The sequence below is a fragment of the Gadus morhua genome, chromosome 21 (genome assembly GCF_902167405.1).
Source record: "Gadus morhua chromosome 21, gadMor3.0, whole genome shotgun sequence".
Classification (NCBI taxonomy): domain Eukaryota; kingdom Metazoa; phylum Chordata; class Actinopteri; order Gadiformes; family Gadidae; genus Gadus; species Gadus morhua.
The window spans coordinates 9062427-9078277 of NC_044068.1; the positions used below are offsets into that span (position 1 = coordinate 9062427).

At 41.0% G+C, this 15851-nt stretch overlaps 2 protein-coding genes across 3 annotated transcripts in view; one reads left to right on the forward strand and one right to left on the reverse strand.

Annotated features, from left to right (window-relative positions):
* leg1.1 (liver-enriched gene 1, tandem duplicate 1) overlaps positions 1 to 1350 on the reverse strand; it is a 5778-nt gene extending 4428 nt beyond the window's left edge. Inside the window, exons 1-2 of the mRNA XM_030346091.1 lie at positions 965 to 1350; positions 271 to 357 (exon numbers count right to left, since the gene is read on the reverse strand). Of these exons, the coding sequence (XP_030201951.1) occupies positions 271 to 357; positions 965 to 1268 (391 nt within the window). The 5' untranslated portion in view covers positions 1269 to 1350. The remainder of the gene's footprint in view (positions 1 to 270; positions 358 to 964) is intronic.
* The window catches only part of stx7l (syntaxin 7-like), an 11334-nt gene extending 902 nt beyond the window's left edge, over positions 1 to 10432 (forward strand). Inside the window, exons 1-10 of one of the 2 annotated variants that reach the window (XM_030346099.1) lie at positions 3121 to 3189; positions 3961 to 4054; positions 4166 to 4235; positions 4683 to 4773; positions 5227 to 5364; positions 5993 to 6039; positions 6216 to 6306; positions 6691 to 6763; positions 8716 to 8798; positions 9175 to 10432. In XM_030346099.1, the coding sequence (XP_030201959.1) occupies positions 3970 to 4054; positions 4166 to 4235; positions 4683 to 4773; positions 5227 to 5364; positions 5993 to 6039; positions 6216 to 6306; positions 6691 to 6763; positions 8716 to 8798; positions 9175 to 9270 (774 nt within the window). In that variant the 5' untranslated portion in view covers positions 3121 to 3189; positions 3961 to 3969 and the 3' untranslated portion in view covers positions 9271 to 10432. Of the gene's footprint in view, positions 1 to 3120; positions 3190 to 3960; positions 4055 to 4165; positions 4236 to 4682; positions 4774 to 5226; positions 5365 to 5992; positions 6040 to 6215; positions 6307 to 6690; positions 6764 to 8715; positions 8799 to 9174 lie in introns of those variants that run through there. The other variant, XM_030346101.1, reaches the window with a different exon arrangement.
* The last annotated feature ends 5419 nt before the right edge of the window (positions 10433 to 15851 follow it).

The following is a 15851-nucleotide window of genomic DNA, read 5'->3' on the forward strand; positions in this document are numbered from 1 at the left end:
GTGTGTGTGTGTGTGTGTGTGTGTGTGTGTGTGTGTGTTTGTGCCTGTCTGTATATGTATGTGTTTATTTGTGTGCAATTGAAAGTCTTCTTGAGGTGTGTGTGTTTGTGTGTCTGTGCGTGCGTGCGTGTGTGTGTGTGTGTGTGTGTGTGTGTGTGTGTGTGTGTGTGTGTGTGTGTGTGTGTGTGTGTGTGTGTGTGTGTGCATGTGTGTGTGTCCATCCATTTGTATTTGTGAGCTTGTACCCGAGTGTGTGTGTGTGAGACTCACAGCCCCACCAGCTCTCAGTAGAAATGCACATGCGGTCTCCTGTTTCAGTGCCACAGGTGGTAACACCGGTGGGGTCGGCCAAACGACCTGCAGACGCAAACACAAAAACCGATTCAACCAACACAGCATGTTGGTTTTATCACTGCAGTCAAATGTGACCTCTGACTCTCCAGATCAATACCCAATATAAGAGACAGATACTAACCAGATACTGGTTCTGTGCATGGAGAAATTAACTTTATCAGATATACACCTTTATAAGATGTAGTTAGAGGATCTAGATCGTGAAAGAATTTCAATCGGAGGAAGTGGGCAGCCATTGTAGACTTTTGTGGCATATAGGAGAGCGTATATCTCTAAGTCTGCCTGTTGTACAACCCAGGAAAGTTCAGTGACACTCTGACTCAATGATATGTTGCTTATTGGAAGCGACATTATTTTAAAATCAAACGTTCAGTTTTGCAAATATACAATCAGCATCTTCACAGAAATGTATTTAAATAATAAAAGAAAACAAAGAAATACCCATTATGGTGATGATGAGGTTTTTCTCCACTGAGGAGAACAATGCTTCCAATCTCCACGGCTAATACCCTCAACCCTTGAACAATGCATTCCTTCTCCGATTCCTTAAAACGACATAAAACAACAACAACAACAACAACCAAACTCCCTGGAGGGTCGGTGGTCCTACCGGAGGTGAGCTCCCAGCCCAGCTGCAGGGTGAGCCCCCAGATGGGACTGTCGGTGGCGTTGGTGCCCATGGAGGTCATGTAGGGGTCTGTGGCGGCGATGATCAGCCGGTAGAGGCTCATGCGGTGCAGGTAGTGCCAGGGGTTGGGCACCAGGACGTCGTTCTGGATGGGCAGGTCGGTCAGCTGACCCCCCGTCTGCTGCCACAGGATGGGCATGCCGTTCTCCGTGAGCACCGCGCAGTCCACCACCACGACGGTCGCCACGGCGACGAGCAGGAGGCCGAGGGCCAAGGGACGCAGCATGATGGCGGCGGTGATGGCAGGGAGAGACGGTGATAGTCTGCTGGTCTGCGAGGGGAGGCAGGCAGCAGGTCGACACTGAGGAGTTGAACCCTGACTGGGGTATATGTACTGTTGGATATGGCACTCCCCCAAACACACACATGCATGCACTCACACACACACAAGCAGGCACGCACTCACACACACACACAAGCAGGCACACACATACACGCGCGCGCGCAAATTCACACACACACACACGCGCACAGACACGCATGATGCAAGCACACATACACACACGCATGCACGCACGCACATACACACACACACACACACACACACACACACACACACACACACACACACACACACACACACACACACACACACACACACACACACACACAGACACACACTGACTAAGTAGGGACAAGGCACATGGACTTAGCCCTTAGATCATCTCTGGAGAAGACACAACAACATCAATTTAGTGATCCAGAGTGGTTCAGAGTGAGTCAGACTCATTTAATAATCACTGTGCACAGGTTAAACCAGCCATCACCACACACACACTTAAGGAGATCTCCTGCATGAAAACATGGAGCATCAGTTCATGACCATCGTTGTCTGCAAACGTTTACAGGTAACCGGTGTTCCAACATCACCCTCCAGTGTCCTGAGGAGACCAGTAGAAGTCATCTCAGTGGAGGGAAGCATTTTCCAAAGTCCGAGGTGACTGGAGGGCACAACCTGCCCTACGTTAGTGTCCTATTGAGGCTAGAGGCCTGCGAGGCAAACAGAGTTCAGGGTAAATCTGGTGCCTCAAAGAAAACACCACTTTCGACAGAATCGACTGATAGCTATTATTATCTAACAGAGAATTGCGCAGAGGGTAAAGGTTACCTAACAAAAAGGCTTTGAAATACAGTTATGACAGTTTAATGAACTCTGCACCGCTGTCCTTTCGATTGACAAACAAAGCTGGTGAGAGACAGTGAACCCCACAAACCCAAACTAAATACATGAGGACCATTGGCAAATTTTGCTGATGTCAGCATCTCACTGGCTTCTTGCAATGTACTGGATGATTTTCACTGATAGCAGTCTAACCTTTGCTGTCAACATGAACATGTTGTATGTGTGCATGGTGAGCATATAGTGTCCAACTTTCTAGTCAATAGTCCACAGTTCAGTTTATTGTTCGTCATTGTAGCTTCTGTGACACTGCTTCAGTGATATTATCTCTTCATGAATGCCATTTATATTCATTAAATCAATGCATTATTCATATAGGCCTATGTTGTTCTTATATAAAAACATAAATATATATATTCAACGTACATACATGTATCATGCGTACATGCATACAAATATACATGCATACATACATGCATGCATACATACATACATGCATGCATGCACGCATACATACATACATACATACATACATACATACATACATACATACATACATACATACATACATACATACATACATACATACATACATACATACATACATACATACACATTTATTTGAAAGAAGGTATTCCATTTTGCATTTGGCCTAGGTAAAATGGGTACATTTGCACATAAATTCCCATGTTTGTTTGTATTTAAAGTATTTAAGTGTTATTAGATTGCCATATGTTTAGTGCAGCCTGTTTTGTAGTTTCAAACATTTCAAATACATCCACTGAAATAAACGTATAGAAATACGTATAGAAAGAGAAATCGTGCCTTTTTTAATTTACTTAATTTTTTCACGATATTACATTTAAAGTGAAATGGTTTGCATCTGTATTCAAGTTATTATATAAGGAACTAGTTATTTTTAATGATTTTTTTGCAAAAAACTGCTAATATTTTTCATCGCAAGACATCATGTGACCCGGAGTAGCGAATACAGGAAATGTGTCGCTGCTGGAAGTCCTGAAGACAGGTAAAGCAAACGCAATCTCCACTCAAACACTGCATTTCCACTGGATCGATAGATGTGTTCGTGACATTAACTATAGATTTACCTCAGTAATCAACTGAGCCTTTTTTTCGGTAGCTTGTTGTGTACGAGTGAAGAAAGATTCTGCGAGTTTTCTACACGATCGCGAAAGTTTCTAGTAGTGTATGCTGACAGTAGGCCTGTTTGCGTATGGGCGTGCTGTCGTATCTCTAGCCATGAAACCAAAATAACATATTACATTGTTCTTAATATAAAAATTGCCTTGTCGCAGATGGATCCTGAGTTTTGAATGTGATTTCCGCATTATTCCGCCTAGCTGTCCCATCGGCTATCGTGTCATGGGGGGCGGGGGGGATTGTGATTGCATTCACAATTGAGGCTTGCCTTTCTAATCCAACCCAGTCACTGTGAAGAGTCATAACTTTATTTGTGTAAACCTGTCTGAATATGTGACAGGCTTGCGCTGTGGTCTCTGGCTGCTATATCCGCTGCTACGTCTTCTTGTCTCAGAGCAACGCTTCACCTGTCAAGTTTATTTATTGATCGATTGGTCTGTTTTTTAATTTTCTGTTAATATTTCGTGTATGGAAATCGACCTAATCTATTGATTAACAGTGGGTCCCCATCTTTTATTTATTTACAGAAAGTCAGTCATGTACATCTAAATGTACTGAACAGGACATTGTGTCCGTTTGACTTACTGACTGTACAGACAGAGTGACAAGGTATTGTGTGTGTTTGCTTGTCCTACAGATCTCCACCATGGCCTACCGTCCTGGGATCCCGTCAGAGCCCAGTGCTCTTGCTCAGAGCATCGGCACCAACATCCATAAGATCACCCTACTGAGTAATGGCCTTCTCTAACCCACACACAAATACACACTACACATGTTTTGTAACTGCAAGAGTTAATACATTGTGTCGATATTAAAATGAAACTCCTTGTTTGTAATGACAGCCTCAGAGCTCCAGAGGGTGGTGTCCCAGCTGGGGACAGAGCAGGACAACAGCAGACTACAGCAGATACTGTGAGCGCATCGTTTTGTTCAAGATTGCAATGAAAATCCCCCCCCCCCCCCCCCCCCCAAAAAAAATAACAGTTCAACAAAGCATGCACAGATTTATATATATACATACACACACACGCACACGCACACACTAACCAATTCAGCAGGTGTGTGTTGGGTTGAACCAAAAATAGCATTGTTGTGCTTGGGTTTGTTTCGATGCTGTTCACTTCCCCATTCTCTATTGCATTTTATTTCATCCTAATATTCTGTATTTACTTTGAAATATTTCCCATTGCGGAAATGACATGCGCACATCTGGATGTGGTTTCATTGTATGTATGTGTGTGTATGTGTGTGCGCACACGCTTGTTTGTCAGTAGAGGCCAATTATTATTATTTATTTTTTTCAGATATTAACTCATATTACACCTCAAATGCTATGTTCATAATTTGATGGGCCCCCAGGCAGCAGAAACGGAAGGAGGGCAACCTGTTAGCCAAGGAGACGGATCGAATGATGAAAGCATTCAGCGCACTTCCTGCCGGCACTGATCAGGTAGTTAAAGTGGTTCTCCTCAAATATCATGTTTCACTTAAAAACCTGCCATTTAATGTCCCTTACCATGCTGGTATTAAATGTCCAGTTAAGGATTAAACCCGATCCTTTGGTCTGAATTTGAAAGGCAACAATTTTATACGATTAGTAGACTGAGATCGTATTGCCCTTTTTAAAAAATACACTTCAGTGTTTTCGAATGTATTAAGTCTGAGTCTAGGCCCAGTTTAGGATTCCTTGGTTGATTAAGTCCCCCTGTTTCAGGGTGAACTAGCTAGCTTTTAAACAGATGGTTGCCTTTGGACATACGATATATGGCAATCGAAAAAACTGTTCCCCTATAATTAAAACTATTTAGTAACCTTATTGCTGTTGATATATGCCAGCTGCAACAGCTTGGTCCACAACTCCACATTCAAACTCCAATGTTTATCTTTTTATTCTTGACCCTAGCGACAAAGGAAACTCCAGAAAGAACGACTGTTGAACGATTTCTCCAGCTCACTCAACCACTTCCAGAACACCCAGAGAGAAGCGGCGGACAAAGAGAGGGAGTTTGTGGAGAGGGTCCGAGCTAGCTCCAGGGTTTCAGTGAGTAACCAGCATGCACCTGTCTACCGCCAGGACTAACTGTTCAGTTTATGTATTTATTTGAATTAACTATCAAGTTTTAGTGTTTTTTAGATTGTTTTTTTGTGTTCATTTTTAGTTTTTATGGGCTTTGGTGCCTTTTTACGGCCAGGGAAGATGGGTTAAAACAGAGAAGGCCTGATGTGGCCTTGGGCCGAAGCTTAAATTCCAACCTGTGGTCCAAAGTCACATATCATGCTCTTTTGACCAGAGGGCTCGGTGACCTTCAAGCATGGTCTTCGAGCTAGGTCGGCCGGCCGTCCTGCGTTTGGTAATGGTGACTTGTGTGAACAGTAGCTCCATGCTTGATACAGCCATTTTGTTTTCCCAAGATATGTTATCGACTTAATGGAACTGTAAGAACATTAGACCCTGTGATTTTTGTTCTCAACTGATACAAATAGCTTTGCATTTTCAAACATTGCAACTCAATATCCCTGAACATCTCATTTGTTTATCAAACTATTGAAGTGAATGACTGCATCCTTGACTAATGTGTTGTTTGTTTCGTCCCTTGTGGGACACTGTTGTCCACTAACAACGGATTATTATTCCCATAACAACCTTTCCACGCTCCAATCCCACATAGGTAGAACCACAGGAGGACAGCTATGGAGTTGGACCTCTTCAGCAGAGGTCAGTTCACAATAACTGGTTCTTTACTAGCATTCCTTTAATACAACTTAGGTTTCCTGTTTGTTCGTACTATTTCAAATAAACTATAATTTTTGTGCTCCCTCCGTCTCTGCTTATTTTGAGTTATCATTTTTGGTTAATTTCTTAATGTATTCTTCTTCTCTTTTTAATCCCAGTGACTTCCAAACCCAGGCTCAGGAAGAGGCCATCACTGAAGATGACCTGAGGTTGATCCAGGAGCGAGAGACTGCCATCAGGGCACTAGAGGTACAGCAGCCAGACAATATCTGCTAGAGGCTGTGGATCGTTGTACCATAATCCAGAACACTTACCTTGAAACCCCAGGGTTAGGTTCAGGTTAAATTATTCATACCCTTAGGTATATTCAGTAGGTGGGGCATCCATCTTGACACACCGTTTTGAAACAACACAGACCGTACAGAAACATAAATGTACTCGGGTTCCAAAACTTTCCTCAGTCCACTAGAAAAAAAAGTATTAATGTTATGATTCTCATTTCAAGTTTGTATTTGCATTGTATCCATCAGTTTGACCTTATAGATGTCAAATCTATGAATGAAAACAAAAAAAAAATCTAAAAAAAAAATCTAACTGTAAATAGTAAAAACGTATTGATATTTTTCATCCCAGTCCGACATTGTGGATATCAATGACATCTTCAAAGATCTGGGGCTGATGGTCCATGAACAAGGAGATATGATAGGTGAGTGCACTACAGAACTTTGTACCTCCTGTGGATTATCTGTATGCGTGTATACCATGTCGTAATGTGTGCATGCTATGAACTAACCAGCCACCAGGGGCCGCCAGTTAGTTAAATCTGGAGATGAATAATGTATCTGGGCCCCGTTTCCCGAAAGCGTCGTTAGCCTAAGTGGATCGTGAAGTGCGTCGAAAGGGCATCGTAGAGTTTTCACCGCGTTTCCCGAAAGCATCGTTGGTCACGAACGTCTTGAAAACGCTCGTAGCTAACGAGTACTCCAGGGGTGCTCGTAGGTACTCGTAGGACGCTAAGAGCATCGTCAGCTATAGCCTCAGTGGCGTCACCATCGGACATTCCGTATATTTGATGCGTTTTATTAAAACGCATTGCGCCTTTATGTTCTTAGTTTGGTAATTAATAAAGATTATTAATTAATTTATTAATAAAGATGTTAAAATGGCCAAAACAAAACGGGACAGTCCAGAAAATGTTTGCGCAGGCAGGGCACTCAAAATGTGTGAGAGAAAGTGGGGGGATTTGTGCAGACTGACATAGGCTACTCATAAAACGTAGCATAAAATAATGTAAAAAATAATGTAAAAATTAAATTAAAGAAATTAAAAAAAATAAAAAATAACGAAATTAAAGAAATTAAAAAAAAATAAAAAAAAAAGAAATAAAAAAAATTATAAAAAACAAGCAAAGAAGCAGGCAAAAGGCTGGGATATGGTGGGGATTGGTCACGTTGAAGGGAATGTTTAGTGACATGAGGGAGGGTGGAGGGGGTTAAAACCGGCCGCGTAGTTATGAGGGAGGCCGTCCTCACACCGATCTTCCTCATCGTCATCGTCCTCCTGTTCAAGCAATGCCACCCCAGCCTTAGCTGCAATGTTGTGCAACATAGCCGTCACACATATCACGGCGCATGACTTGGCCGGCGAAAACTGGAGCCCTCCGCCTGACTTGTGAAGGCATCTAAAGCGCAACTTCCACCTCCCGATCGTGCGCTCAACGATGCACCGGGCCAGACGGTGGGCTTCGTTGTATTCCTCATCATGGACGTCTCCCGGGTTATTCACAGGTGTGAAGAGGAATTATTTCAGGGGGGAAAATGCCGTGAAACGCACAGTGCATTCAGGATTAGGACTGATATATGTCGGTTTAAGCCTAATCAATTGTGTTTTAATGTCTTTAGCATTCATATAATTGCAGTCTATTTTTTTTGTAGGCTACTCTGCTGTTGTCCTTGATTGGGATATATTTTAACCCTTTTTAACACAATTTTCCTGCGACATTCCTGCGTCTCCCCCTCCTACGGAGCCCATTTCAGCACCGTGTCAGTAGACAGTTACAATCCTACGACGTCGTGAGTGCAGCGAATGCGCGTTCACGTTAAGAGGAGTTTCGGGAAACGCTCCAAAGAAATTGACGATGGATCGCAAGATCCATCGGGAGAATGATCGTACGAGCGAAGATCCATCGTTATCGGGAAACGGGGCCCTGGTCATTAATTTTTTTGGAGACTGCAGAATGTTTAGACAATGTGATGAGCCAATCTTAAAGAGAAAAAGAATAATATTAAATTAAAAAAGCTAATACATTAATGTGTTGAAGTCCTTTTATATGATATGCGAGTTTCAGAAATGCTAAACTAATAGATTTTCGACTGTATTATTGTGCCTATGCAATAATTAATTCTGTTTTGTATTCTGATATTTTATGGGTTGGAATATAAGAAAACAATTAGCATATACTTACATGTAACTTTATCGAGAAGAAATAATAATTTGTTGCATTGGCGTGTGTAAATATGCATGCATGTACTCCTTCTTCAGACTAGCCTGTGTGTGTGTGTGTGTGTGTGTGTGTGTGTGTGTGTGTGTGTGTGTGTGTGTGTGTGTGTGTGTGTGTGTGTGTGTGTGTGTGTGTGTGTGTGTGTGTGTGTGTTGCAGACAGCATAGAGGCCAATGTGGAGACGGCTGATCTCAGTGTCCAGAGTGCCACCCAACAGTTGGCCCGCGCTGCAGAATATCAGGTAAGTCATTCAATAAAGTACCAATTACAGCTGTATCAGACCTTCCCGGAGGACCCAGAACGGAGGCTATTTACTTGAGTTTAGGAAAAAGTAGTTTCAGGGAACTTAAACATTCATTCCTAGCAATTGCAGAGTACAGATATGTTTTCATTGTTTTAATGCCCTGAAATTCAGTCAAAAAAGCTATGTGAACACAATATATTATTATTTTTGTTATTACTATAGATAAACCGCCTTATAGAATAATTTACCCAAATAGATACCTTTTTTAAGTGGGAGTCGATTTATGATCAAAACATTCTTCTGCTTTATTTAGATTGGGAGAGAGTTAACACAATCGTCAAACTAAACCAGCGGTTTTGTTATCCTTTTCTAGCGGAGCTCCCGGAAGAAGATTTGCATCCTGGTGATTGTGTTGGCCGTTGTAGCGGTCGTTATCGGACTGATCATTTGGGGCTCTCTGCGAAATTGAAGGCTTTCTTCATCTTCTTCTGCTGCTCCTTCACCATGGCTGTTTGAGCTGTCCTCATTGTGGGAGGAGTTACACGAGGATGGCCCGCCTCCTTCTTTCTCATTGGCCGAGGCTAAGAAGAGCTTAAGGTCGGAGTGGGGTTGATTATTTTTCGTTTGTAAAAAATCTGGAACAATTTTATTTATGTATCCAAAGTGGGGAATCTTTATTTTACATTTGATGTTTTATCTAACAATAATCCTGGTTGAACTCCCTTAATTCTTTTTTGTAGCACAATCACAGTTTGTTATAACTTTGTGTTCCGTGAATTTAAGGTGGTATACCAGAATGAGAAGGTGTTGATTTGGATATGAATGCACTGATTTTTAACATTGTTGTTCTGTCTATATCTGTCTAGATTTTAGATTCGCTGCCTGGGAAAGATGATATGTAAATACATCAAGAGTCTTTCTGCCGGACATTTCATTTTTGTTTCTTTTGTTTAAGAATTTATGGGGGAAAAACTTTATTAAAACACAATGACAGTAACTTCTGGGAATTCTGTTGGAACACGTTTCTAGTTTTTAAAACTAGGCTGATATTGGGCGAGTTCCTTGATTGCCGTTATTGTATGCCGTGTGTGGGATTGAGTGGCATCTTTGCTATTCATTAGTGTGTAAACCCATGAAAATGACACTTATAATGCGCCCTTTTAAATCTACAAAGGGAGTGGCTCTTCCAGGGGCCCTCCATGTTACATCACCATATTGCACCGCCATGTTTCTACAGTAGCCCAGAACGGACAAATGGCTCTAGAGAGGAAGCATTTTTAATTTTTTATCATAATCTCTATCTTCCTTGTAAACGATAACCTAAAGTTGACGTGATTTTTATGTACTTAGTGCCACCTCACAGGCCAGTACAGGCCACCATAGCTTCTCCAACACGGAGGGGGATATTCAGTTTGGTGTAATCTGCATTCTCACCACTAGATGTCTCTTTATCATACAGGCTGCACCTTTAAGTCAAAATGGAATTATTTAGATTTGTACAAATACAGTAAACTGAATACTCAAGCTTATAAACAAATTAGATAGTTAAAGCGACATGGTTTCATGTAACAATCATTCTGATGTATGTGCCTTTACCCCTATACTATTAAAAACCTGCATGTGCCAAATTACCGCTTTTTCTCTAGAGTGTGTTTGTAGAGAGCCACATCGAGAGAGGCCTGATTTGGCTGTATTGTTTACAGCAATACAATTTAGTTTATTTTCAGCCTTTCATCCAGCCATTTGATTATTAAAGAACTATGTTACAGGCACACAATATACTTTTCAGCTATACAGATACAAAGGTTCATGTTATATCTGCCGCAAGGGGTCTCAATCAAATAAATAGTAAAAGACGTAGTTTGATGAAGCCTGATTAAATATGGGATCATGGGAGTTGACTTCACCAGTGAAAATCGATCAGAATTGACTGGGCCAACAACCATTAATATGATGGCACAGGAGAAACGTTGATATGATGGCCCAGAGCAAATATTCCCTGGGAATAACTTATCAACTAGAATTTTCAAGCAATTGGAAAATTGAAAAATAGATATTAAGTTTGAGTGATCTGATATGCAGAAAAAAAAGAGCAAAGGTTAAGAATAATAATAGCTGAGCACAGCTTGCAGTGCTCAACAAAATATGGCTAGCTACATAAGTAATTATTTATTTAAGCCAAATTCCAAATCAATTGGAAAGTTAATATTTTTACAGTAACGTAACTTTTAACAAAAGAAAAGCTTGCTAATTTTAGGAATAACCCACGTGACTAAAATATGACCGTGCTGTGTGTCCCTCTGTGATGTGAGATCAGTGAGACGAAGCAGCTGGGTCTGGATTGACGTCATGAGTGAGTGTGTGTGTGTGTGTGTGTGTGTGTGTGTGTGGGGGGGGGGGGGGGTTGGTTGCAATAACTTTACCGCGAGCCTGACCCGCCCAAAAATAAGAGAAGGGTCCAGCTGCAGGCTTGGGCGTTTCCGTCATGACAGAAGAACGCCCTTCAGGCGTTCCTGGTAGCGTTTCATCGACCAATCACGAGGTGTTTCGAAAGGCATACTGTGAAGCACAGTCACAAGGCATACTATGCTTTCCTTCCTTAATGGCAATTTTACCTCTCTCATTAGATTTAGCAATCATGGAGGCCCCACTTGGCTAACGTTAGTTCTATGCTACCCGTACTTGAAACTGCTGTTTGAGTAAATCTAACTAGTGTATGTTTCGGATGTTGACAGCCGTGCGAAGAAGAAGGGGTTCGGTGTTGACAGTGAAAGTTAGGCCGGTTTATAGCAGAGTTTCCGTTTTCGGTTATTACCGGTCAATGACAAGAAAAAAATGATGAGGACCGACAATTCTAAATGTCCCAGGTCAGAATGACCAGTGGCGACTGGTCATTAGGGGCAAGTCACTACTCTCACAAGAAGAAAAGAAAATGAAAAGGAAAAAAAGGAAATATATAAAAAATAGAATATACACTGCTCAAAAAAATAAAGGGAACACTAAGAAATGCCACCCCACACCATTACTGACCCATCGCCAAACCGGTCATGCTGGAGGATGTTGCAGGCAGCAGAACGTTCTCCACGGCGTCTCCAGACTCTGTCGCGTCTGTCACATGTGCTCAGTGTGAACCTGCTTTCATCTGTGAAGAGCACAGGGCGCCAGTGGCGAATTTGCCAATCTTGGTGTTCTCTGGCAAATGCCAAACGTCCTGCACGGTGTTGGGCTGTAAGCACAACCCCCACCTGTGGACGTCGGGCCCTCATGCCACCCTCATGGAGTCTGCTTCTGACCGTTTGAGCAGACACATGCACATTTGTGGCCTGCTGGAGGTCATTTTGCAGGGCTCTGGCAGTGCTCCTCCTGTTCTTCCTTGCACAAAGGTGGAGGTAGCGGTCCTGCTGCTGGGTTGTTGCCCTCCTACGGCCTCCTCCACGTCTCCTGATGTACTGGCCTGTCTCCTGGTAGCGCCTCCATGCTCTGGACACTACGCTGACAGGCACAGCAAACCTTCTTGCCACAGCTCGTATTGATGTGCCATCCTGGATGAGCTGCACTATCTGAGCCACTTGTGTGGGTTGTAGACTCCGTCTCATGCTACCACTAGAGTGAAAGCACCGCCAGTATTCAAAAGTGACCAAAACATCAGCCAGAAAGCTTAGGAACTGAGAAGTGGTCTGTGGTCACCACCTGCAGAAACACTCCTTTATTGGCGGTGTATTGCGAATTGCCTATCATTTCCACCTGTTGTCTATTCCAGTTGCACAACAGCATGTGAAATTGATTGTCAATCAGTGTTGCTTCCTAAGTGGACAGTTTGATTTCACAGAAGTGTGATTGACTTGGAGTTACATTGTGTTGTTTAAGTGTTCCCTTTATTTTTTTGAGCAGTTTATATCTATTTATATATATATATATATATATATATATATTTTAAATAATCTCCCCAGAAAGTACTATAAAATAATAAGTTTGGCGCTTTTATTTAATTTTTAGTCGACCCTGGCTTGCTTCTTCCGGCTGAGTTCCTCTGGAGGGGCAAGAGGGGCTCTAGCCCCACCAGCCCAATGCAATGTGTATTGGACATGAAACATTGAAATGCGCATGCTCAGAGTGTTTCTCTGTTGAAGTGGACGGAGATTATTTTACTTATTGGTGGGGCTAGCCCAATATGTCCATGGTGTGGACTTGGGACCGTTAAATATCCCAGGATGCATTTCGCATTCCTGTTTTAAAATATCAGTGTGTAAGCTATAAAACATGCTATATAGGAACATTTAAAAGTATAACAAAGAAGGAGGCCTATTCAACATATTTGCATACTATTATTTTAAAATGAAAAAGGGGTTTTGTTTCATATAATTTGTTTATTGTATAAGTCGCTGATGGAAGAAACCCATCGCAACGGAAATCCCGATCGGATCCCTCTGAGTGTGTGTGTGTGTGTGTGCGTGTGCGCGTGTCTGTGTGCGTGTGTGTTTCTATTCTATTCTATTCTATACAGTGTTACCCTTTAGGTTTCATTTGATAAAAACGACAGTGTTAGCCCTTATGTTTTTTTCCCATGACGACCAATAAAATGCAACTGTGTTACCCCTTATATTTTATTTGACAAAGACAACAGTGTTACCCCTTATGTTTTTTTTCATGACTACCAATAAAAAACAACAGTGTTACCCTTTATGTTTTTTTTCATGACAACCAATACAAAACAACAGTGTTACCCCTTATGTTTTTTATCACAACGACCAATAAAAAACCATCAGTGTTACACCTTATGGTTTTTCATGACGACCAAAGAAAAACGACAGTGTCACCCCTCATGTTTCATTTCATAAAAACGACAGTGTTACCCCCTATGTACTAATTGATAAATATCGACAGTGTTCCCCCATATGTTTTTTTTCATGACGACCAATAAAAAATGACAGTATTACCCCTTTTCTTTTTTTTCATGACGACCAATAAAAAACAACAGTGTTACCCCTTATGGTTTTTTTCATGACGACCAAAGAAAAACGACAGTGTCACCCCTCATGTTTCATTTGATAAAAACGACAGTGTTACCCCTTATGTTTTTTCCATGACGATAAATTCATTTCCGATTTCATTTATTTGATAAATATTGACAGTGTTACCCCTTATGTTCATTTCATGATGGCTGATAAAACACGACAGAGTTACTCCTCATGTTTTGTCGACGTTTTTGCGGGGATCCGAACCTGAGCTGTTTAGAGTGTTAACCTCCGAACTTATCAATGCACCATCAAGACACCTAAAATAGTTATCACAATGGTTATACTTGACTTTAGAATTCGCCTGAAATAGAAATAAGAGTCTTCCAACAGAGGACATCAACCGGACTTGAACCCCGTACTCCAGGGGGTTAGCTCACAGCTCTCTCCACTTCCCACTGAGATTTGTAATTTGATAATGTCTGAGGTTATATATGACAGTGTTACCCCTTAGGTTTTTCTTCATGACGACCAATAAAAAACATTGGTGTTGCCCCTTATGGTTTTTTTAATGACAACCAAAGAAAAATGACAGTGTCAGCCCTAATGTTTCATTTGATAAAAAACCCTTATTTTTTTTCATGACGACCGATAAAAAACGACAGTGTTACCCCTTATGTTATTTTTCATGACGACCAATAAAAAACAACAGTGTTACCCCTTATGTTTTTTTTCATGATGACCGATAAAAAACGACAGCGTTACCCCTTATGTTTCGTTTGATTAAAACGACAGTGTTACCCCTTGTGTTTCATTTGATTAAAACGACAGTGTTACCCCTTGTGTTTTTTTTCATGACGACCAAAGAAAAACAACAGTGTGACCCCCTATGTTTTATTTGATAAATATCAACAGTGTTACCCCTTTTGTTTTTTTCATGACGACCAATAAAAAACAACAGTGTTACCCCTTATGTTTTTTTTCATGACAACCAATAAAAAACGACAGTGTTACCCCTTATGTTTTTTTTCATGACGACCAATAAAAACGACAGTGTTACCCCTTATGTTTTTTTTCGTTTTGACCAATAAAAAACAACAGTGTCACCCCTCATGTTTCATTTGATAAAAACGACAGTGTTACCCCCTATGTTTTATTCGATACATTTCGACAGTGTTACCCCTTATGGGTTTTTCATGACGACAGATAAAGAACGACAGTGTTACCCTTTACGTATCTTTTGATAAAAACGACAGTGTTACCCCTTATGTTTTATTCGATACATTTCGACAGTGTTACCCCTTATGGGTTTTTCATGACGACAGATAAAGAACGACAGTGTTACCCTTTACGTATCTTTTGATAAAAACGACAGTGTTACCCCTTATGTTTTTTTCCCATGATTAATGATGACAAACAACAGTGTTACCCCTTATGTTTTATTTGACAAGGACACTTTTCTTTTTTTTTAAATATGTTTTTTTTCATGACGACCAATGAAATACGACAGTGTTACCCCTTATATTCTATTTGACAAATACAACAGTGTTACCCCTTATATTTTTTTTCATGACGACCAATAAAAAACAACAGTGTTACCCCTTATTTTTTTATTCATGACGACCAATAAAAAACGACAGTGTTACCCCTTATGTTTTTTTACATGACGACCAATAAAAAACAACAGTGTTACCCCTTATGTTATTTTTCACGACGACCAATAAAAAAACAACACTGTTACCCCTTGTGTTTTTTTTCATGACGACCAATAAAATACAACTGTGTTACCCCTTATATTTTATTTGACAAAGACAACAGTGTTACCCCTTATGTTTTTTTTCATGACTACCAATAAAAAACAACAGTGTTACCCCTTATGTTTTTTATCACGACGACCAATAAAAAAACAACAGTGTTACACCTTATGGTTTTTTTAATGATGACCAAAGAAAAATGACAGTGTCACCCCTCATGTTTCATTTCATAAAAACGACAGTGTTACCCCCTATGTGCTAATTGATAAATATCGACAGTGTTACCCCATATGTTTTTTTTCATGACGACCAATAAAAAATGACAGTATTACCCCTTTTGT